This window comes from Schistocerca cancellata, chromosome 9 (assembly GCF_023864275.1).
Source record: "Schistocerca cancellata isolate TAMUIC-IGC-003103 chromosome 9, iqSchCanc2.1, whole genome shotgun sequence".
Lineage (NCBI taxonomy): Eukaryota > Metazoa > Arthropoda > Insecta > Orthoptera > Acrididae > Schistocerca > Schistocerca cancellata.
In genome coordinates this window covers 39,820,881-39,846,885 of record NC_064634.1, presented here as the reverse complement: position 1 = coordinate 39,846,885, position 26,005 = coordinate 39,820,881, and the positions used below count along the sequence as shown (strand labels likewise).

The following is a 26,005-nucleotide window of genomic DNA, read 5'->3' as shown; positions in this document are numbered from 1 at the left end:
ATTACTATTACCGGTTTCAATATATCTACGCTGTCATCATTGTATATTCTACCATTTTATTTGACGCATTATCTGTATGTGACTTTCAGTATTGTGGCAAACGTGTACACCCAATAATGTTACAACATCCGATGATGATAGCGTAGATCTTCGAAACAGGCCGTAGTAACAAAAATAATTATTAGCGATCTTGGCAAATTTAATTCTTCAGGAATAATATTTCTGTGAATATTCGTCTACCGCACATAATTTTGCTAAAATGAATCATCAATGTCTTGGCTGTGAGCACTATGGGACTTAACAGATATGGTCGTCAGTCCCCTAGAACTTAGAACTACTTAAACCTAACTAACCTAAAGACATCACACAACACCCAGTCATCACGAGGCAGAGAAAATCCCTGACCCCGCCGGGAATCGAACCCGGGAACCCGGGCGCGGGAAGCGAGAGCGCTACCGCACGACCACGAGCTGCGGACGAATCATCAATACCAGGGAAAACACAAAATTAACAAACCAAATAGATTTAGTTTGTGTACCACACAAGGATGCTGAAAATTAAATAGACTGTTAAGATAAAAAAGGAGGTGTTACGCAGAATCGGCGGTCAAAAGCAATCTGTGGCAAACATTGAGTAGAAGAAACATGACGATGAGACGTGTGTTAAGAGATTGGAGAGTAACATCAAGATGTTGACAGCATTAACTTAAGAAAAAAAAACGTTTACGCTTGCGTGTCTGTTTTTCGCCACCTGTTCTTTACAAATCATTGACTTTCTTCACGAATATTTACGAAGAACCGGAAGCATAATCACATCTTTCTTTCTTTCTTTCTTTCGTATTTTGCGTGTAGATTGATTTTTTTACTTCGATTTTCAGACAGTTGTTTACAGGCATCTTTTCTCTGTTTAGATGCAAATATACTACTTCGTGTATCCGTAACCAAGTAACTACCATTAGAAATTCGCTTCTTTGTGTTTTAGAAATTCACTTTCGTGATCGATGGGCATAGTTCACGCAGGAAAGATTATGCGCTAATTCAATACATATTCCGGTTGGTGATGATCGTGATCTTCTATTGGAGAGTACGGGGAACTACAAGTGAGAAATGATTCTGAGGAAACTAAATAACAATCAGCCGCATTTAGCATCATCTTATGATGCAAACGTCTACAGCGTTTCGACTAATCCAGGTGGTCATAATCGGGGTGATGACATATTTTGATATACCAAGACGCTATCAGGGCAAATAAACATAAAATATATAGAGACAGCCTTTGAAAATGTATTCCCCTGTTAGCTAGGCTGGCAAATGTATTTGGTGCATATTTTCTAAAGCAGTGCTCCATCATTGTTATGAGCCAGAACTGTCAACAAACGTAACGACTATTCGGAAATGAACGTTCCTGCGTTATATGCACCCCTACAAGAGTTATAAGAATGTTCATATCTGTGACGAATTTTTTTTTCTTGACTTGTTAGAGTAAGACAGAATATCGACTTCCAGTTGTGTTCTTCCTCTGTGAAAAGCTTCATCAAAGTTCATCAACTAAGTGGCAGTAGATAGGGAATTTAGTTCAGACGCAGGAGAAGGACTGAACACAGAAGCACGTGGACGCAAATGAACTCTACATTGAACGTGATCATTACTAGTTAAACATGTGAAGTAAACAAATATTTTCAGCCCAGAATGGTTTCCCCAGTGACAGAGTACACGGTACGTTTTGGGGGTGCGAGCAATCACATCTGTTGCAAAATGTTTTTCCACAATTAATGAGATTTTCGATTTCATTAAAGTTTTCAGTGTGTGGGGACACATCTTCAGGTCGTGAAACAAACTTGCTCTAACACCTTCTGAAAAATAGTTCCTCAATAGAAAAAGTCAGCGAGCTTCAATAACTGGATGCACAACGTTCATAAGAATGGGCACCCGTCAGCACAGTAAAATTCAGGAGCGAAAAAAGCGTTCGTTAAATTAAAAGAAAAGGCGCTTAGTATTCAGATTCTTACCTGGACTTAAGATTAATTTTTTTGGTCAATACTCTTTTCTACCGTGCAGAAAGTTAATCATTGAATACCATCAACGAAACAGAAACTTTCGTGAAGTGGATGTACTGTAAAGTAGTCCTTCAGCATGTCAGCAGAGATTCACCTGTCAGAACTGTCCACTATGACTAAGTAGAGAAAGACCTAAGTTACTCAGGAGCTAAGTTAGAAATAAAGCGAAGTATGCCTATTATAGCAGCAGTTAATTGAATACGAAACTGAAAGCGGAAGAGGAACGTGAAGAAAACGGACGTCTTGGTTGCGAAACAGTGGACAAAAGAAGTGACTCCGTGATACACACTCATTGGGACACGCCGCAGGAAACCGAGAACCTACGAAATACATGAGCGCAATGGGCGTTAGTGGATATGCACAGTAATGCGAAAAATTACAGTTTATTGTTCGGATAATACTAATCACGAGTTTTTAGTTAAAAAACTGTCATTCTTCGATTTAGGCTCTCCATGGTACAAGGAACCCAGTATGTGGGGAAGTTCAAGGTCAAAGGGAAATAAAATTGGACATAATTTTATTCAACTGCATTTACATCTGTATAGTCAACGTTTCGGGTCGCTACGACACGAGTTCTTCCTTATGTTGTGAGAATACACATTGTCCAACAGATTAAGATCGCCCGTAAATGGAGGCAAGAAACCAAAAGTGTTACACAGAATCATGCTGTCACAGCCAAAATTTATTGGAAATAAATTGCTGCTCTAACGAATGCCAACCAAAGTAGAAGACATTCACTGAAACAAAAAGTGTTTCAGAAATGTCTAAATTTGAATGCTTTCTCACAGGGGAGCAGAGGTTTAGTAACTGTAGTAGGAAACTACTTTGACATACCATAATGATTGAAAGTGAGTGGCAAATTATGCAGGGATAATCGTGATCGGTGGAACATACGTGTCCTACCAACATACCTGCTTCCGAATGCTCACAGGGACTATATCGTCCCATTTTCTTGTCCTGCTGCCAAGTGGTGTGTTCACGGTTAATTTGAAGTCACCAGGCCCAGGATTTTTCTTTTCTTTATAATGATATGTTGAGTAAGTTATTTATACGCATTTTTCGCTGTTTTGCTTCGGTTTTGAAGAGATAAGTCCAGTGAGGATATTTCTGAACATTTCTTACACAGCGTGTCCCAGGAGGAATGCTCAATATTCAGAGCTATGACAAGAACGATCATTCGAAGTAAAAAAGTCTAGTAACCTTGGGCTCTAAAATGCATGCCCTAGGAGCTGTGAACAATTTTTCATTTTCGCAACTGAGAAACAAATCTCTTCTACTGCAAGCTCTTTGCTATCCATATCTTGATAGGTGGCAGTATGGACGAAAAGAATAAAAAATTGTCCAACGAACTTGGACTCACAAGTGCATACCTTGAGAGCTGTGAGGACGTGGTCATGTTTGCTATTGTGACACGCGTTGCTCCTGTTGAAGAAGTGCTTATAACTCTTAGGGCATGCACTTTAGAGCCCATGACAGCAATACTTTATTTGTTTTGGTCCGTTATAGCACCTCTCAAAATATTGGCAGCGAATAATTGACAGTAGAAGAGAATTAACATGAAAACGTATCAGGTATGCATTTTAGAGCCCATGTTAATTAGCCTTTTCTTTTATATACTTCGAATGATCAGTCCTGTCACATTCCTTAATAGTGGCCATTCCTCCTGGAATACCCTGTGTACTGTTAGCTACATATTTTCAATTATAAGCTATCGCTGAAGTGTGTCGTACATGCTAAATGAGCATGAGCGCTGTGCTGACTAGATAGTGGCATTATCTTCCATATTTTCTCTTAGTCCACTCAACAATCTACCTACACTTCATGTGGAGCTATAATAATTTAATAATTACTTGTAATGTTACCAAGTAGCTTTTCTCCTCGCTCTAGTAAGACTGCTGTAAGTTAGACGTAAGATAATAAGACCGGTTTGGCAAACCAGGAATTGGTGTTCTTGAAGACGTGCAGCTTCAAGCAGTAGGAGACTAGCATCCAATAAACAGCACAAGCAGACGGTACAGACACTGAAGCAGACGGAAGGAAGAGATAACAATCAGTATCATATAAAGTCACTGCAAGGAGTCATTAGACGTCATCCTCGCTTTGAAAAAGCTCCTACTCGTCAGCTTCTAAATATTAAAGTCTGACACAATATTACTGCTTGTTAGTTTATTCCTACAGATCTCCCTCATTGAAAGGATTAATTTTATTCGAGTCCAGCTGAACATATTAGTTCCACATAAAAATTATGTTAAAACTCTAAATATTAGGCGAAAATTAGAATCTTTGGTTTACTCACAATGTCTTCAAGAAAAATTTCGGATAGAGGGTGTATGTAAAGTGTCTTGAAAATAGTTTATAAAATAAACGAGAACCAAATTAAAGTAATGATTAATGGAAGAGAATCCAATTAAGTCTGATGGTGCAAGGGGAAAGGGATTGGGAATTAATAGACGAGTTTTGCTATGATGTAAGAAGTAAAATGAATATAAATTACATTTTGGCACTAACAAAATCAAATTTCCTAAAAAAGTGAGATCCGTTAACATGAAATATGAAATTAAGTGTTAGCTAGTCGTTTTTATAATTATTTTTCTGGATTGTGGTCTTATATGAAAGTGAAATATGGACAAGAAGTAGTATCGGCAAAAAAAAAAAAAAAGAAATAGACGCTATTGAGATGTGATGCTGCAGGACACTGCTGAAAATTATATGAGTGAGTCGGGTAAGAACTGTAGTGATTATGAAAGGAGGATATCAGATGAACATCAACAGAAGCAAAACGAGGATAATTGAATGTAGTCGAATTAAATCGGGTGATGCTGCGGGAATTAGATGAGGAAATGAGACGCTTAAATTAGTAAATCAGGTTTGCTATTTGGGGAGCAAAATAACTGATGATGGTCGAAGTAGACAGGATATAGAATGTAGACTGGCAGTGGCAAGGAAAGCGTTTCTGAAGAATAGAAATTTGTTAACATCGAATATAGATTTAAGTGTCAGGAAGTAGTTTCTGAAAGTATTTGTATGGAGTGTAGCCACGTATGGAAGTGAGACGTGGACGATAAATAGACAAGAAGAGAATAGAGGTTTTCGAAATTTGGTGGTACAGAAGAATGCTGTAGATTAGATGGGTAGATCACATAACTAATGAGGAGGTGTTGAATAGGATTGGGGAGAAGAGACGTTTGTGCCAAAACTTGACTAGAAGAAGTGATCGGTTGGTAGGACATGTTCTGAGACATCGAGGGATCACCAATTTAGTATTGGAGGGCAGCGTGGAGGGTAAAAATCGTAGAGGGAGACCAAGAGATGAATACACCACGCAGATTCAGAAGGATGTAGGTTGCAGTAGGTACTGGGAGATGAAGAAGCTTGCACAGGATAGAGTAGCATGGAGAGCTGCATCAAACCAGTCTCTGGACTGAAGACCACAACAACAACATGAATCGAAAAGGAAACAAAATCAGCTTTATGGCATAATTTGATTACAAGAAGGAATAGTTTGATTGGACACATCCAGGGATGTAGTACATAAGGCGGTGGTAGAGGGAAGTGTCGAGGATGAAACTATAAGGGAGACCAGGTAGGCAGATTCAGATTGATGTAGGTTGCAGTAGTTGTACAGAGATGAAGGGACTTCCAGTAGCACGGAGAGCTCCGTCGAACAAGTCCTCAGACGAAAGAACCCAACAACAACATGGAATATAGATGGTAATCGCGTCATGAAAGGGATAAAGGAGCATTTGTCAGCCGTGCGAGGGTTACCTACTGTTAGTGGAACCCTACGTGTGGGGTTGGCCACCCTGGCGGCGGTACTTACCCGCAGCGCGGCGGTCGTGTTGCGGCTGCGCGGCGGCATAGCGTCGGCTGGGCAGCGTCTGGCGTGCTGAGCGCGGCGCTCGGCGGTCAGTCAGTGCTGCCAGCCGCCTTCCCCACCACCTCCCCCACCACGGCGCCGAGGCGACCCCGACCGCGCCCACAAGATCTGCCGCGGCCTGATGAAATTCTGATCGCCTGGACCGCGGCCGGCGAGCGACAGGTGCCCGCACTTTCGGGGAAATACCAATTTTTTATCACGTCGACAACTGGTTCGGGTATTCGCAGAAGACGCACTTCCTGGAAGACTCTCCAGGCAGTAAGGTGTAATTATTTCTGGAAAGCTACAATCTTCTCGAAAATCAACTAAAGTTTGTCAGGCGTTTACAGATTTTGATGAACAAATAAAGCACATGCCTTATAAATACAGCTGATTATTAGACTGACGAACGAAATCTTCAGTACAAAAGTAATATCGCTGTCATACAAGGAACTGTCGAATTTGGTACTTATATAATTATTATTTCCAAGTGATTGAGACCCTATGACTTTAGTATGTAGACTGACAAGTCCACAACTTCCGCGGCTACAATTACTGTTTTGACCTGCAAGATACACTACTGCCCATTAAAACTGCTACACCACGAAGATTACGTGCTTCAGACGCGAAATTTAACAAATAGGAAGAAGACGCTGTGATATGCAAATGATTAGCTTTTCAGAGCATTAACACAAGGCTGCCGCCGGTGGCGACACCTACAGCGTGCTGACACGAGGAAAGTTTCCAACCGATTTCTCATACACAAACAGCAGTTGACCGGCTTTGCCTGGTGAAACGTTGTTGTGAGGAGAAATGCGTACCATCACGTTTCCGACTTTGATAAAGGTCGGATTGTAGCCTATCGCGATTGCGGTCTATCGGATCGCGACATTGCTGCTCCCGTTGATCGAGATCCAATGACTGTTAGGAGAATATGGAATCGTGGGTTCAGGTGGGTAATACGGAACGGCCTCGTATCACTAGCAGTCGAGATGACAGGCATCTTATCCGCATGGCTATAGCGGATCGTGGAGCCACGTCTCGATCCCTGAGTCAACAGATGGGGACGTTTGCAAGACAACAGCCACCTGCACGAACATTTCGACGAAGTTTGCCGCAGCATGGACTATGAGCTGGGAGACCATATCTGCTGTTACCCTTGACGCTGCATCACAGACAGGAGCACCTGCGATGGTGTACTCAACGACGAACCTGGGTGAACATATGGCAAACGTAATTTTTCGGATGAATCCAAGTTTTGTTTACAGCATCATGACGGTCGCATCCGTGTTTGGCGACATCGCGAAGAACGCACATTGGAAGCGTGTATTCGTCATCGCCATACTGGCCTATCACCCGGCGTGATGGTATGGGGTGCTATGGTTACACGTCTCGGTCACCTCTTGTTCGTATTGATGGCGCTTTGAACAGTGGACGTTACATTTCAGATGTGTTACGACCCGTGGCTCTACCCTTGATTCGATCCCTGCGAAACCTTACATTTAGCAGGATAATGCACGACCGCATATTGCAGATCCTGTACGGGCCTTTCTGGAACAGAAAATGTTCGACTGCTACCCTGGCCAGCACATTCTCCAGATCTCTCACCAATTGAAAACGTCTGGTCAATGGTGGCCGAGCAACTGACTCGTCACAATACGCCAGTCACTACTCTTGATGAACTGAGGTATCCTGCTGAAGCTGTATGGGCAGCTGTACCTGTACATGCCATCCAAGGTCTGTTTGACTCAATGCCCAGGCGTATCAAGGCCGTTATTACGGCGAGAGGTGGTTGTTCTGGGTACTGATTTCTCAGGATCTATGCACCCAAATTGCGTGAAAATGTAATCAAATGGTTCAAATGGCTTTGAGCACTATGGGACTTTAACAGCTGTGGTCATCAGTCCCGTAGAACTTAGAAGTACTTAAACTAACTAACCTAAGGACGTCACACACATCCATGCCCGAGGCAGGATTCGAACCTGCGACCGTAGCGGTCACGCGGTTCCAGACTGAAGCGCCTAGAACCGCACGGCCACACCGGCCGGCAAAATTTAATCACATGTCAGTTCTAGTATAATATATATGTCCAATAAATACCCGTTTTTCATCTGCATTTCTTCTTGGTGTAGCAATATTAATGGCCAGTAGTGTATTTGTTTTTCGTTTTGAATACTTTTGTGTGTTTGTACCAACGAATAACTTAAAAAACTTTGTACAGTGCTGTTCATCATACTAACCCAATCATTATCATCATTACGTACAGTTACAGGTGTTCCGTAACCAAGTAATTTATAGGTGATCCTATACTGGTCATCCTATACTTCTTATACCATTTTATCTCTACTCGTAAGGTCTCCTTGGCATTCGACTTTGATCAATATGTGCTATAGGTCATGTCATCCCTTTTTGTACTGTTTGATCTTTTCCACTATTCTCGAAACATCTCAGGTTTCTCTTATATTCTTTGAATTTTTACCTTACCAAAGGTCTTAGAAGTTTCATCTCTGCCCCTCTAATCCTCTGTAATTGTTTGGTCGTTAAAGTTCATACTTCGGATCCGCATGGTATTATTAAATTTAAGTACTGTCTCTTTCTTGGTTATGTTCAGGAGCGTTCACTTAAACACACCAAACAAATGTACATTATGTTGTAGTTTCTTTTAAGGATCATTATCATGAACAAGAGAGATATAGCAGCCCAGGTGGCTGAATATATGGACTTGTTCTAATATGTTATTCTCGATTATGATTTTAGTTCTAAGATATTATTGTCCACAAAAGACTGTAGATTTACTTTTCTTCGCACATATTGCTAAATTACATTTTATTGTCTTTACTAGCCTTTTCCATAAAACTTGACCCTCTTATGCGGTTGGTACGTATACTGAACACACCTCCTCCTCCTCCTCCTCCTCCTCTCTTTGTTCACTCCTTCCTCTGTCTGTCAACGTCGTTCCCCAACCTCTATCTGTCTACCTGCTCCTCCCACTCTCTCTGTCTATTCATCTACCCCTCCTCCTCTCATCGTTTATTTCTTCCACTCCCTCCCTCTAGCCATATCCTCCTCCTCCTCTCTCTTCATCTCCACTTCAACCACTTCTTTTTACAACTGCCCACCACCCCTCTATATCTTCCACCTACCTCATGCATCTCCATTTCCTCCTCTCTCTCTGTTCATTTCCTCCTCCCCATCGCTTTATATTCCTCCTCTATCCATTTCAACCTGTCCCCAGTCATTGGTATGTGTAGCCTCAGCAATACAGTTCGATAGCGCAGCCGATACTGCACCCACAACACTTCTGTGATGCAGGGCAGGCTACACATCAGAGGCATGAAAATCATTTTATTTACCCATGACATACAGCCCATCACAGAAAGCACGTCAATGAGGCAGACTGATACTACTCCAGCCCAACAAACCTGCAACACAGGGCAGACTACATGTCCATTAACAGAATACTGTAGTTTGATTCTGACACGGAAGTTACCCTGCAAAGCAGGTTCATTTGGCAGGCTATTACTGTTCCCACATAACATTTAAACCACTGTTACATGTGCAACCCTGATAACAAGCAAAATATTAAGCTGGTATGCAATCTCATGCCACACAGTTTGCAAAATGTCTTGTGTGATTGTGCCAATGGCACCTCTGAAGTGTTGTTGTAATGTCACATTATCAGGAACTGCTATTTTATACACAGTATCTTTCATATATCCCCAACGAAAGAAATATGAGAGTGTAATGTCAGGCTATCTCAGGGGCCATGGAACTGGGCCATCTCTGCCAGTCCTCCTATTAAGAAAATCATGGCCTTCTAGATCCAAATGGGGGAACACTTAGCTGAAAGATGATAGTGTGTTGTATATGCTATAGATGGGGAAAGGCATAATTCACCAACACATCTACTTAAAGATATCCATTTACAGGGCTTTCAAGGATGGAAAATGAGCCGATCGCTCGATCATGCATTAACCCACACCAGCCATTAACCTCTGGACTGTTCTGAATGTGCTGTCATACGAATTGAAGATTTTCTGATCCTCACATCCAGAGATTATGGCAGCCAAAAACATGAAATGAAGCCTTATCGGAAAACACATGCTCCTCAAGAAATCATTATCCTTATCCAAGAGATTCTGCATGTCCACTGCAAGTTTTTCACTTTCTGGTAGATCATCTGGTTTTATTGCCTCAACAAAATTTGACTGTGTATGCATACGCATGCATTTTAAGACTTCATGAAAATCCTTATGCACTGTACTCTTTGGTACTTGAAGCGCCACTAAACTTCTCTGATAGATTTCTATGGCGACCCCGTGAATGTGGTTTGAGCAGCCTGCACAGTTTCCTCCGTAACCGATGGTCCGCTGCTGCTTCTCAGCTTCTGAACCGATCCCGTTGCTGAAAAGGTTATCATCGATGTTCTGATTAACTTGATGCCAGGTGCTTTCTTTCCATAATGGGACACAAACTTTCGCTGCACAGTAATCAGTGATTTGGTTTCTGCTAGCCACACAACGCACTGAGCTCTTTCCTGCGGGAGGGGGGAGGGGTGGGGGGGGGGAGGGGGGAGTTATTTTCACGACAGTGTATAGATCACACAGCGCTCCTTGTGGCGATGTGGCGGAAATGTTGAATGAGAAACTTCATGAGTTCGCTAACAGACCTGTAACAAAATGAACGTTACTATTCTAAACATAATTAATATTTGACGTTGAAATCAGGATATACATTTATGAACACACTGTATAACAAATATGGTGTGTACGAGGGTCGCACAGAAAGTAGTTCATCGCATATTTTTTCTTCAACAATTCTGTATTCAACGTAATGAGATTTACACACACGAAAGGATGGTGTTTCATCTACACATCCTATTTTTCTGTGTAATCTCCATCCCATTCTATGGCCTTCCTCCAGCGCGACACAAGGGTGTATATGCCCTGTTCGTACCAATCCTTGTCCTAGTGGCGGAGCCAGTGCTTTACTGTGTGAACCACCCCTTCATCGTCCTCAAAATGTCTTCCACGTATAACACTACAACTGAATTTACGTAGCTTGTACTATGAAACACCAAATTTGGTTTACGTACTATGCCCCAGCAGAAGAAGTAGTCCTGTCACGGAAAAGCCACGTATAACACTTCAGTCTGCTACTGCTATACCATAACCTTAAAGTTGGAGGCAGGTCGTGAAATAAAACTATCTTGTTAAAGCAATTATGGTATAAAGCAACAGAGCAGTGTTACCCTCTGAGAGGAATTTTTTTATATTGACCGTATTGTACCCAACGGAGGTGGATTATCGGAAGTGAAAGTCAGAATTACGTAAATATTCAAACAGTAACAAATAATATTTTACCTGGCTACACTGTTTAAAGAATAAAGAAAACGGTCGCCAGCCTAATTAGGCAAGAGAATGATTAACATTCTTGTTCAAGAAAATAAGTATGAGTAACTTTAACGGCCTAACACAACCTATACTTTGCCACACGCGAGTGTAATGAACTCTGACACCTGCATATGTTCACGGTAGTATTGGAGGTGACAGAGCAGAACAAACTACTGGCATAAATATAACAGATAACAATACACACTATTACTTTCAGGGCTTATTCAAACTGGATGGTCTTCGCTGTAGAATCATAAATTAGACATAGGTTCAGTATTACATTTCACACATTTTCCTAGCTGACATAAAATTGTAAATGTAGTTCACTGCGATATTATGAACTGGTCACAGGTTAAGTCTCTCTCAGTTAAATACTTTTCTATTTAGAATGAAAATTAAATGGAATTCACTAACAGCTTACTTCTCACTATCTTTTGAATAAAGAAATTATTGTTTTAATAAATAGTGGTCTTTCTGTTAATTGTTATTTACCATGAGCATATAGGATTACCTGTGGATCCTATTACACTATCAATACACTTTAAATACCCAAAAGAAACAAATGCTTTGCAAGCATGAGTATATAACTTTCCACAACTGCAGTTTTCCACTTTTACTACAGTGAGACACAAAATTAACATATTTGGAAGATACTGACTCACCTTCTGCGATTTACAACAGGCAGCAATGTGATAATTTACTAACCAAAACTTTATAAGCCTCAGTCGTAAGAACTTTTAATTGTGAACATGACAACAACATATTAATAAGCAGTTTTAAAGGAAAATTATCTCCAGCAAGCATCATTTACTTTAATTCACTCTCTTGCCACATTAACTTTAACTTTCTTTTCACTATGTTCAAGAGGAATTAATTAGGAAAACACTGGGCTTTAATGTTCTTTCAGTAAGGACACTCGGTATTCACTTTAGTTCAAACGGAGAGGAACCTGAGAGGTCTTATGATAAGGCAAAGAAAATCAAGGTAGGTACATAAATTCAGTTATAAATTACCTTATATTTGAGCACACTGATACATCCAATAAGCTGATCCTTCACTGTACATTACTGTACTGCTCCATTATAGTGGTTGCGCAATGTGGTGGCAGTTGCATGTTGGGAGGTGGATTTGCAGGCAGAATTGCTGGACTCTGTGATTTCTTGGTGGCGATGATAGATACCAATTCCAGAATAGTTCCAGCTATTTATCCATACATCCGAGGCATTGGAAAGAGTCAGGAAAAGCCTCTCTCGGAACCAGCACAATATACAACTTTTACATGGGCAGTTCACAGTTTGGTAGCTCGTTCCCGACTGTCTCTTAAATCCACCTTTTCTACCTAGGCCAACCACAATTTGCGCGCGCTACACAGTTCCGTTCCCGAGGGGAACCACAACACCTTTTACATACAAAATAACTAAGAACCCTAAGTGAAGGTCAGCAGTTTACATAACAGAGAACAAACATTTTAAATAAAACAGAACCTTTGCACATACTGACATTTCAAAAAAAACTGTTTAAACAAATTCCAAATGTATAGAGTAAGTTTTGTCTGCCTCCAATTGAGGCAAAGAATTTAAATGATAGATACACTACACTGCATAGAATCAAACCATGACATCGAAGTTTTTTACACAGAAAAGAATAAACACTCTCATGGTATCGATTCGATCCAATAACATGTACAGATACTCAATGTTATAACATTAAAACAAAACAAAAGGCAAAATAAACCCGTACAGCATTAGAGCTATGGTGTAACATACGATTGAAATCGTTAATGGCACAAACAAATTGAAGTCCGGGTGCCGGAGGGCGGCGGGGGGGGGGGGGGGGGGTTGGCAACTAGGTCAGGACTATAGGGTGGATGGGGTAACACTGTCCAACCCTGTTTTGCGATGAGTTCAGCAGTCGTCAGACTTGTGTGGGGCAGAGCTTTATCCTGTTGCAGCAAAACATCTTCTGGGTTGCTGTGGCGCTGAAATCGCCGGAAGCGCGTCTTTTGTTAATGTGTTGACATATGCTTCTGAACTAATGGTACCGCCTCTTGGCATCATGTTAATGACAATCACACTTCGCATTTCCAGGACACGGTGATCATGATCTTACCAGCGGAAGGAGTTGCTCTGAATTTCTTGTTCTGTTGGCAGTGGGAATGGCGCCATTCCATCGACTGTCGTTTTGTTTCGGGCTTAAATGGTGAACCCAGGTTTCATCACCTGTAGCAATCCAGGACAAGAAGGCCTCCCCATCAGCTTCAAAACGTTGCAACAAATAGAGACAAATGTCTTTTCTGTGCGATTTGAGATTCACCATTAGACACCGCAGGACCCATCTTGCACACGCTTTTGAATATCAAAGAGTGCGGATAATTGCATCCACACATCCTTTGCTGGTTGGAAGATGCAGCGCGAAGTGGCGAGTCGTAATGCGTCTGTCGTCACGAATGACAACATCAGCTCGCAGCAACATGTTAGGTGTGACAGCTGCGGACGGTCCCCCCGACCGCTGCTAATCGTGGAGCTCCACCGAACAGCCTTTTGATGACCTCACTCTACGTGCCCAGCCATTATCTGTACTTCTGTGGACAGCAGTTGCTCCATAGACTTTGCACAAACGTTTGTGAATATTCCCACAGTTTCTTTCTCTGCAGTTAGAAATTCAATGACGGGACGTTGCTTTTAACGCACATCACCTACAGACGCCATTTTGAAACTGCCTGCAGCTACTCTATCCGACGCAAGTGGAGGAAATTTATCGCTCTCAGTCAGGAGACTTCAAACAATACATACTAACGTTACGCATTCGTAGTATTGTTATCGGCTGAGAAATAAAAATGCAGTTATGGGCAACCCTCGTATGTAGCATACAGCTCTTTTAGGCTTTCTTACTTACCTTCCAATACGGCCTGGTCATCTGCAGAAAGGAGTGAGTTAATACTGTGCAACTCGATTGGTAGGAACCTCTTATATTCCTTTGCCAAACACTGGCCGAAAATGTAATATATATGAAATCAGCGTTACCATCAAGCAAGTACATGGAACGGAAACACTAATGTAAAACACAAAGTACACTTTGGGTTACCGTATCCTTCACGCTGACTGCCACATACTGCTCCTAACGAATCAACTGCATCATCCTCTTACTGTCTTCGTGATTTATAACGTTATTGTTAGAAAGGCAAATTAGATGTAATATGTTGACCTTATTTTGAATTTAAATGATGAGAAAATTGTTGCTCTGGGAAAGGGGACACTTTTCTGTATAAGTCAGAAGGTCACAAAAAGGGCGGCCGCGGTGGTCTTGCGGTTCTAGGCGCTGCAGTCCGGAACCGATGGACCGCTACGGTCGCAGGTTCGAATCCTGCCTCGGGCATGGATGTGTGTGATGTCCTTAGGTTAGTTAGGTTTAAGTAGTTATAAGTTCTAGGGGACTGATGACCTAAGATGTTAAGTCCCATAGTGCTCAGATCCATTTGAACCATTTTTAGATCACAAAAGGAGCCCCTGACAGTGTGCTAGTTATGAATGCATGAAAATCATGTTTCTAATATATATATATATATCATCTCTCTCTGTAAGTTTAGTCGATTCTGACTTTTCATAACCAACATGAACTAATGCATTCCAGTTTCTTCTGTCTTGAACTTCCTCCTACGCAATCCAGGCGGGAAGCCATTCTTTTGTGCTGCCATTGACCCATCTCATCATTTGTCGCCCTCCTCTCGTTGACGCTTCAAGCGTCCCCAGTATTAAGGTCCTTTTCAGTGAATCACGTCTTCTCTTGAAGCGCTCAGAGATGGTCAGTTTTTGTTTTGGTGTCACAGCTTACAAGGAAGAATGTGGTTTTATTCCCTATGATACCGATGTAATTTTTTGAACAATATAATGTTGTTGTTGTTGTTGTTGTGGTTTTCAGTTCTGAGACTGGTTTGATGCAGCTCTCCATGCTACTCTATCCTGTGCAAGCTTCTTCATCTCCCAGTACCTACTGCCACCTACATCCTTCTGAATCTGCTTGGTGTATTTATCTCTTGGTCTCCCTCTACGATTTTTACCCTCCAGTACTAAATTGGTGATCCCTTGATGCCTCAGAACTTGTCCTACCAACCGATCCCTTCTTCTAGTCAAGTTGTGCCACAAACTTCTCTTCTTCCCAATCCTATTCAACACATCTTCATTAGTTATGTGATCTACCCAGCTAATCTTCAGCATTCTTCTGTAGTACCACATTTCGAAAGCTTCTATTCTCTTCTTGTCTAAACTATTTATCGTCCATGTTTCACTTCCATACATGGCTACACTCCATACAAATACTTTCAGAAACGACTTCCTGACACTTAAATCTATAGTCGATGTTAACAAATTTACCTTCTTCAGAAACGCTTTCCTTCCCATTGCCAGTCACATTTAATGTCCTCTCTACTTCGAACTTCATCAGATATTTTGCTCCCAAAATAGCAAAACTCCTTTACTACTTTAAGTGTTTAATTTCGTAATCTAATACCCTCAGCATCACCCGACTTAATTGGACTACATTCCATTATCCTCGTTTTGCTTTTGTTGATGTTCTTCTTATATCCTCCTTTCAAGACACTATCCATTCCGTTCAACTGCTCTTCCAAGTCCTTTGCTGTCTCTGACAGAATTACAATGTCATCGGCGAACCTCAAAGTTTTTATTACTTCTCCATGGGTTTTAATACCTACTCCGAATTTTTCTTTTGTTTCCTTCACTGCTTGCTCAATATACTGATTGAAGAACATCGGGGAGAGGCTACAACCCTGTCTCACTCCCTTACCAACCACCGCTTCCCTTTCATGCCCCTCAACTCTAATAACTGCCATTTGGTTTCTATACAAATTGTAAATAGCCTTTCGCTCCCTATATTTTACCCCTGCCACCTTGAGAATTTGAAAGAGAGTATTCCAGTCAACATTGTCAAAAGCTTTCTCTAAGTCTACAAATGCTAGAAATGTAGGTTTGCCTTTCTTTAATCTAGCTTCTAAGATAAGTCGTAGGGTCAGTATTGCCTCACGTGTTCCAACATTTCTAGGGAATCCAAACTGATCTTCCCCTAGGTCGGCTTCTACCAGTTTTTCCATTCGTCTGTAAAGAACTCGTGTTAGTATTTTGCAGCCGTGGCTTATTAAACTGATAGTTCGGTAATTTTCACATCTGTCAACACCTGCTTTCTTTGGGATTGGAATTATTATATTCTTCTTGAAGTCTGAGGGTATTTCGCCTGTCTCATACATCTTGCTCACCAGATGGTAGAGTTTTGTCAGGACTGGCTCTCCCAAGGCCGTCAGTAGTTCTAATGGAATGTTGTCTACTCCTGGGGCCTTGTTTCGACTCAGGTCTTTTAGTGCTCTGTCAAACTCTTCACGCAGTATTGTATCTCCCATTTCATCTTCATCTACATTCTCTTCCATTTCCATAATATTGTCCTTAAGTACGTCGCCCTTGTATAGGCCCTCTATATACTCCTTCCACCTTTCTGCTTTCCCTTCTTGGCTTAGAACTGGGTTTGCATCTGTGCTCTTAATATTCATACAAGTGGTTCTCTTTTCTCCGCAGGTCTCTTTAATTTTCCTGTAGGCATTATCTATCTTACCCCTAGTGAGATAAGCCTCTACATCCTTACATTTATCCTCTAGCCATCCCTGCTTAGCCATTTTGCACTTCCTGTAGATCTCATTTTTGAGACGTTTGTATTCCTTTTTGCCTGCTTCATTTACTGCATTTTTATAATTTCTCCTTTATCAATTAAATTCAATATTCCTTCTGTTACCCAAGGATTTCTACTAGCCCTCGTCTTTTTACCTACTTGATCCTCTGCTGCCTTCACTACTTCATCCCACAAAGCAACCCATTCTTCTTCTACTGTATATCTTTCCCCCATTCCTGCCATTTATTCCCTTATGCTCTCTCTGAAACTCAATACAACCTCTGGTTTAGTCAGTTTATCCAGGTCCCATCTCCTTAAATTCCCACCTTTTTGCAGTTTCTTCAGTTTTAATCTACAGTTGATAGTCAATAGATTGTGGTCAGAGTCCACATCTGCCCTTGGAAATGTCTTACACTTTAAAACCTGATTGCTAAATCTGTGTCTTACCGTTATATAATCTATCTGAAATCTGTCAGTATCTCCAGTTGAACCACTTCCAATGTGAGCATCTCTTGTAAGTTATGGTGAACACCTCTAGCTTACAGGTAATAATGATCAGCAGCATGAACGTATGGTAGTATTTTCTTAATATAATGATATGTAATTAGAATATGTAGTTGCCAATGCATGCACCTTCCACAACCACAGTCGAGCTTTTCCCTCAAAATAAATAAATAAATACTTTCCTCTCCAGCATCTCAGCATAGACTGAGACTTTTTCTTCCCAGTTCACGAGTCAGGAAGTGGGGAAGGGGAGAGTGGAAGTGGGAGGGGTGAGAGTCCTACAGTCTCCACTGGTGGTGGTGTTGTGAATTAGATATCCAAAATTTGAAATTCTCATCATTTTGAATTTCTCACCATTTTTGAAATTCCTGCCTTTTTTAATTTTCCGCCATTTTTAATTTAATTAATCTGCACAATTAATTTAATTAAGCTGCATATCAATTTAATTAATTTGTATGTCGAATAAATAGGGCCATTGCCACGTCTACACCCCAGGGGATAGGAGTTGGAGGGCACCCAAGAAGAGCCACCATCTTGAACAAATTTGACAACAATTCAGTCTGCACCAGGACGATCTTTGTTCCCCTACTCAGAATTCTTTCATTTTTTGACAAACATCCTGTCAGGAGTCCATCCTGGAAGTCCATTTTGTGGGCACAGATTCCTGAATCCCACGCCCATGAGTTGAACCGCCTTTAAATTTCATTGTCATCATTGAAGTTGCTGTGTTGTCATATCAGGCCATACGCCACACCAAAATTTATCACTTCGCTTAAGTTGTAAATTTGGTGAAATCAGTAGCATCCATTCTGTTTTCCAATGTGAGCATCTCTTGTAAGTTAAGGTGAACACCTCTAGCTTACAGGAAGTAATGATCAGCAGCATGGAAGTATGGTAGTATTTTCTTAATGTCGTTTAAAATTCTATGTACCGACTTGACAGAAAATCCTAGGAAGTTCTGGTCTTACGTTAAATCAGTAAGTGGCTCGAAACAGCATATCCAGACACTCCGGGATGATGAAGGCATTGAAACAGAGGATGACACGCGTAAAGCTTAAATACTAAACACTTTTTTTCCAAAGCTGTTTCACAGAGGAGGACCGCACTGCAGTTCCTTCTCTAAATCCTCGCACAAACGAAAAAATGGCTGACATCGAAATAAGTGTACAAGGAATAGAAAAGCAACTGGAATCACTCAACAGAGGAAAGTCCACTGGACCTGACGGGATACCAATTCGATTCTACACAGAGTACGCGAAAGAACTTGCCCCCCTTTTAACAGCCGTGTACCGCAAGTCTCTAGAGGAACGGAAGGTTCCAAATGATTGGAAAAGAGCACAGGTAGTCCCAGTCTTCAAGAAGGGTCGTCGAGCAGTTGCGCAAAACTATAGACCTATATCTCTGACGTCGATCTGTTGTAGAATTTTAGAACATGTTTTTTGCTCGAGTATCATGTCGTTTTTGGAAACCCAGAATCTACTATGTAGGAATCAACATGGATTCCGGAAACAGCGACCGTGTGAGACCCAACTCGCTTTATTTGTTCATGAGACCCAGAAAATATTAGATACAGGCTCCCAGGTAGATGCTATTTTTCTTGATTTCCGGAAGGCATTCAATACAGTTCCGCACTGTCGCCTGATAAACAAAATAAGAGCCTACGGAATATCAGACCAGCTGTGTGGCTGGATTGAAGAGTTTTTAGCAAACAGAACACAGCATGTTGTTATCAATGGAGAGACGTCTACAGACGTTAAAGTAACCTCTGGCGTGCCACAGGGGAGTGTTATGGGACCATTTCTTTCCACAATATATAAATGACCTAGTAGATAGTGTCGGAAGTTCCATGCGGCCTTTCGCGGATGATGCTGTAGTATACAGAGAAGTTGCAGCATTAGAAAATTGTAGCGAAATGCAGGCAGATCTGCAGCGGATAGGCACTTGGTGTAGGGAGTGGCAACTGACCCTTAACATAGACAAATGTAATGTATTGAGAATACATAGAAAGAAAGATCCTTTATTGTATGATTATATGATAGCGGAACAAACACTGGTAGCAGTTACTTCTGTAAAATATCTGGGAGTATGCGTGCGGAACGATTTGAAGTGGAATGATCATATAAAATTAATTGTTGGTAAGGCGGGTACCAGGTTGAGATTCATTGGGAGAGTCCTTAGAAAATGTAGTCCATCAACAAAGGAGGTGGCTTACAAAACACTCGTTCGACCTATACTTGAGTATTGCTCATCAGTGTGGGATCCGTACCAGATAGGGTTGACGGAGGAGATAGAGAAGATCCAAAGAAGAGCGGCGCGTTTCATCACAGGGTCATTTTCTAACCGTGATAGCGTTACGGAGATGTTTAACAAACTCAAGTGGCAGACTCTGCAAGAGAGGCGCTCTGCATCGCGGTGTAGCTTGCTCGCCAGGTTTCGAGAGGGTGCGTTTCTGGATGAGGTATCGAATATATTGCTTCCCCCTACTTATACCTCCCGAGGAAATCACGAATGTAAGATTAGAGAGATTAGAGCGCGCACGGAGGCTTTCAGACAGTCGTTCTTCCCGCGAACCATACGCGACTGGAACAGGAAAGGGAGGTAATGACAGTGGCACGTAAAGTGCCCTCCGCCACACACCGTTAGGTGGCTTGCGGAGTATAAATGTAGATGTAGATGTAGATGTAAAAGCAGTCTCCAGTTTCCAGTACGCTCAGCTTCAATGAGCTCTTCTGTGAGCGTTGCCATGCAATAATATTGCACCCATAACTGAGTTGTTTTTCCTCTTGCTTCAATGCTGCAAATCACATTATCAAACTTGGGTATAACAAATATGTAACCGTCGTTTCCATGGTATTTGAATAATGATTGTCTGCTACGAGGAGGCAACAGTTCCTCAACTGTTTCCGCTACTTCTTCTTCGAAGTCAGCCTCCTGAAAGATGTAATGTGACAATATCACGTGAACCAGTCTGTGAGCTCTTACTGCTCTAGCGTACCGATACCCTCTCAAAACTCCATCTAAACTGTTTTCAGCAAATAGTGCGGACAGTAATTCTCTCACTTCCTACCATTATTATATCGATGCATCTCAAGAAGGACATTAGAAGATGAAACCCACCTAATCGTACAACGACGACATGTTTTATTGCCTTCGCTTTTAGAATATTCATCGCGCTCAGATAAAGTGGCTGATCGAAAGTGAATAAACGCGTTTTTATTTATTGTTAGAAGAAGTATACAGATATTGTGTCGTACAAAGTTGGAGGATAATTTGGGAATGGAAGCCACATTATTATTGAACGAACAGACTGTCGGCTTCTTCCATGAATCCATTCCACTTTGACACGTCAGTGAATTTCTTCCACTTTCCATGAGGCCCCAGAATCTCATAACCAAAGAGCGATACCTTCAAGCACTCAGTGTCGCAGTAATTATGATCCTTTACAATAATTCTGTTGAAGCCATCACCATCTGCTTCTTTAGGTGATCAACTAAGGTCACCAGTTGTGGACAAAAACGTTGTCTTTTCCGATCAATGCTATTATCAGACTTCATAGCTGTGTAGGAAGTCACTGCCATGATTGGCTCTGAGCACTATGGGACTTAACATTTGAGGTCATCAGTCCCCTAGAACTTAGAACTACTTAAAACTAAGTAACCTAAGGACATAACACACATCCATGCCCGAGGCAGGATTCGAACCTGCGACCGTAGCAGTCGCGTGGTTCCGGACTGAAGCGCCTAGAACTGCTCGGCCACAGGGGCCGGCTGCCATGATTGCTCCCATGGAATGGAAAGTATGCTATTCATCAGCCGCGTAGATATTAAAATCGGCGTTATCAAAGATGAACATGATGAATCCTTCACAGTTATGTTAGAATGTTCAGGTCGTGCCATAGAGGACGTCAAATAGGAATGCTTCCGTATATGGAGCTGCGAATCCAGTTGCACTAAGAGCTCCGGCAATAAGTCTTCAACCGAATCTTTTTTACATGATTATACTGAGCCCAATCAATAATGATGATAGAAATGATAGTGGCCCTACTGCAGGAATCACTGCACGTTTGATAGCACCAAGCAACACACTTTTTTATATTTATCTAGGGTTCCTTGTTTGTATATCAGACTCAACGACTCACAGAAATGAAACAATTATTCAAGGATCACGCGTTAGATATCTGACAAAAAGTAATCATATGGGTCTATTGTATCATACGCCTGTGTACGGATGTCCTCACGAAGCATATTACCAACAGCCCGTACAATTCTCAGACGGCCTTCTCGTGGATCGATAGCATACTATGACAGAAACTATGAGACAGTATCTCATAGACTATACTTTTAAAACGCAATTTTGTGCTTTTTATGTCTGTCAACAATAATTATTTCTTAACCATACTTCCGGAAGAGTAGGGTTTACTTGTTGCTCCCAGACATTCGTGATTTGGTCCTTTAACTCACACAAAGTAAACTGGCACATATCTGATTATTTGATGTAAGAAGAAATCATTTTCATTACTTCATCTTTCTGTGGGGATCAAAGGCTTCCTTGTTTTCCTTACAGACTGTACTTTTAAAACGCAGTTTTGTGCTTTTTTATGTCTGTCAACAATCATTATTTCTTAACCATACTTCCGGAAGAGTAGGGTTTACTTGTGACTCCCAGACATTCGTAATTTGGTCCTTTAACTCACGCAAAGTAAACTGGAACACATCTGATTATTTGATGTAAGAAGAAATCATTTTCATTACTTCATCTTTCTGTGGGGATCAAGATCTTCCTTGTTTTCCTTACAGACTGCACTTTTAAAACGCAATTTTGTGCTTTTTTTATGTCTGTCAACAATCATTATTTCTTAACCATACTTCCGGAAGAGTAGGGTTAACATGAGCCTCCCAGACATTCGTGATTTAGTCCTTTAACTCACGCAAAGTAAACTGGAACACATTTGATTATTTGATGTAAGAAGAAATCATTTTCATTACTTTATCTTTCTGTGGGGATCAAGGACTTCCTTGTTTTCCTGCAACCATGACTGGCTGGTAAAAATCCTTCAGACGAAACGTATGATACTGAGCATCTATAGCACAAAATTCCGCATCACGGGTTCGTTTCATTACTTCACGAGCCCTGTCATCATTTGGCCTTTCAGCTACCCAAATAACAGTACGTCTTAATTCAAGTTTCATCACTTTATGAACATTATTCCGCTTTGCATAGAGAAGTCTGCTAAGATCCTCCCAATTACCATCAATTTCCCCTCCAGAATAATAGAAGTGTTTATTTAAGTCAAATAATTCTTGTATGACCGAACATTCGGCATTGATGGTGCAGGGCCTTTTATAAATGATGATGTAATCGTTTAAGTTATTGTACTTCTTCTGACAAGTACTGTGCATTACAGCTTCAGCCAGACCAATTAATAATGAACGATGTGCTGCGATTTTCCTATCCTTACTACACTGTAGTAACGTTTCCTGTCCTTTCTGGTTCAATTCAACCACATTACCATCTGCCAAACTGCCGTCGCATATAAAACACATATTTGTACGATCTGGGGTACTCATTTTAAAAGCACGTACCGCACAATAAAAGTAAACTCAAACGAAGAAACGAGAAGTTTGCAACACACTGGAAGACTGAATGCGACTAACAATGCAAACAATAACAAAGAAAGGAAGCGGACGGCAGCCCCACCTATTTACGGCATTTCAATCGAGGGAGATCTGTAGATACTTTTACACCCGAAGGTGGGGCAGAAATATGTCATCCTATTGGAAGTTTAATTTCATCGAACAATTATGGCTTACAAGAAACAACAAAATAAAATTACTTTGGCTTTCAAGCGTACGACCGTTTAATAGTGCCTAAAACTGAAAAGCTGGATGCTTTTGTAATATGGAATTTCATGCTCTACAACTTTGGTAACTTGAAATTTTTCATTTTAAGTACCCCTTTTTGAGTTACAGGCGTTGCAGCCGAAGCTAAAGTCAAGTGAGCAAAAATACCCTAACTTCGACAACTGACGGCTGCACTGCTTTTGACATTTAAGAAGGTCTATCGACTCAATATTTAGTGCTCTTTCGTTTTGGCAATGGTAACATTTCCAGTAGCGTGCATACTTTCTGAGTAACTGGCGAAAATCTGAAAAAAGTGCCAAAATTTCTTGTTTGTTTGCAGAAAACTTTGCCTTGAGGGTTTTCGATGAAAATTTTAGATTCTAAGTACTCTAAACTACATTAACAACATAAAAACCCAGAGTCTTATACCTCATTTTGCAAGCAAAGGCCCTTTTTCGTGACACCGTTACTGGACTAGAAGACTATTCTTTAGTCCTTTTCAAAGCAGTACGCCGTCGGTCATTATTCGCGGCACTCTTGCAACGCAACAATATGTCGGCGCTATTCTATGTCCCGTTTTATTACCCCTCTTGGCAAGTATCCCGGGATTACGTTTCCAGCAAGATAATTCCTGCCCGCACATGGCGAGAGTTTCCACTGCTTGTTTTCGTGCTTACCAAACACTACCTTGGTCAGCAAGATCGCCGGATATCTCCACAACTGCAAGGTTTGGAGTATTCTGGGCAGTGCCCTCGAACCACCCCGGAATTCTCAAAACCTAACGCGCCAAGTGGACAGAATTTAGCACGATATCCCTTAGGAGGACAAGTCTATCAACCAGTCAGTGCCAAGTTGAGTAAATGCATGTGTAAGGACCAGAAGTGGACCAGTGACATGACTTACTCAATTTATCTAAAATTGTAATCATTGGTTTGTCTGTAAATTTACATCACATATACTGACTTCCGGTTTTCTTGATATTTTAGTGTATGCCAGACGAGGATGCCATTATTAAAACACAGAGTTACATACCCTAGGAAAATAGAGGGTGTAGTTACCCGTAGCTTTCAGCCGTTCGCAGTTCCAATATAGCAGGGCCATATGGGCTTACTTTATATGGCCAGATAGGGTATTGACCTTGCAGCTACTGAAAAAGCCGCTGCTCCTCTTCAAGAAACACAGGTTGGTCTGGCCTCTTCATAGGTACTCACCAGTTGCCGTTCCACGCACGGTAAGGCTATCTACGAGGGCGTGCTTAAAAGCAATGCCTCCAGTTTTTGTATGTCAAATCTCTTAAGCTAGACACATAAAAAAGTATTGCATCACCTCGGTTCCAAGCTCTCCTAAACACTGACTTAGAATGTGTATAATGCATCACTAAAACAGTCCTTTGGACTGTTCGTAGAAGTCACTGAACAGGAACAAATATGTAAACATCTATGCAGGCACAGTGCCTATGCGACGTAGTGGGTAGGCGATCAGTTCCAGTCAAAACATCGGGATGGAAGTACGCTATTTGTGTTGTCTGTAGTTCTGCAATGACCGCAAGGCATCGTATCCGCTTTGTTCCGTTGTGTCAGGAAGTACTCTTACCAAGGGAGGTCTTGAGAGTGAATCAAAGCTGTGCTGTTCGGACATGTAGCAGGCACAGAAATAAAGAAACTGTCGATGACTTGCCCGCTCAGCTCGTTCAAAGGCTACTACTGCAGCTGATGACCGCTACTTATGGATTTCAGCTCGGAGGGACAAACTGTACGACATAGACTTCCTTCCAAGCGTCCATGGCGACGTCCAACTTTGAGGCCGGGATACCACGCAGCGCGGTAGAAGTGGGCCCAACAACATTCTGAACGGACTCCTCAAGATTGGCATCAGGACCTATTTACTTCAACCAGTCAATCATCGGAGGCATTTTTGGGGGTAATCTGGTCAGCCTGAACTTCTTAGACACACTCTCCAGCGAGTGCAGCAAGGTGGTGGTGTTCTGATGTTTTGGGTATTATGTTGGACCAACGCACTCCACTGATGGTCGCTGAAGGCAATGAAACAACTATAAGATAGGATGACATCCTCCGACATATAGTGCAATAGTGTAACCTTATCGGCAGCATTTCGGAGAGGGATTAGTTTTAATGGATGACAGTTTCGCGCTCGTCGTGCACATCTTGTGAATGCGTTCCTTCATGATAACGAAATCGTTATATTAGAATGATCGTCGAAGTGGGACAATACGGACCAACAGTGTCTTCATGATCTGGTGAACAGGATGCCACGACAAATACAGGCATTCATCAATGCAAGTGGACGTGTTATTGGATATTAAAGATACTGGTGCATGCTGCCATTTGGAACACAAATTCGGAAAGCTTACATTATTACTGTGGAATTTGTACCTCTTTGTTTTCGCGAGCGATAAAGAAGGCTGAACTATTGTTTTCGTATGTCTTCCACTTTTACGTAAAAGGTCAGGAACTCCTAGAACCGCACTAAGGCAACGATTTTATTGATGTGTGTATTTAAATGCAACATTTGATATTAACAGTCTACTTTTGTATTCTTCTAAGTCTGAAGACGGGTAACAAATGCTGTAAGAAATATTTTTTCATATGATGTATTTAACAATAAACAATTATCAGATTTTTGTATTTCATTTACCTACACTCTGAATGCCTGTTTCTTACCAAAT

General features: G+C 41.4%; 1 protein-coding gene across 2 annotated transcripts in view; it reads right to left on the bottom strand.

Moving 5' to 3' along the window:
• Positions 1 to 6,006, bottom strand: part of LOC126101138 (uncharacterized) — a 101,384-nt gene extending 95,378 nt beyond the window's left edge. For both annotated transcript variants that reach the window (XM_049911819.1, XM_049911820.1), the window contains exon 1: positions 5,877 to 6,006. In XM_049911819.1, coding sequence (XP_049767776.1) covers positions 5,877 to 5,915 — 39 coding nt within the window. In that variant the 5' untranslated portion in view covers positions 5,916 to 6,006. The remainder of the gene's footprint in view (positions 1 to 5,876) is intronic.
• Positions 6,007 to 26,005: the final 19,999 nt, after the last annotated feature.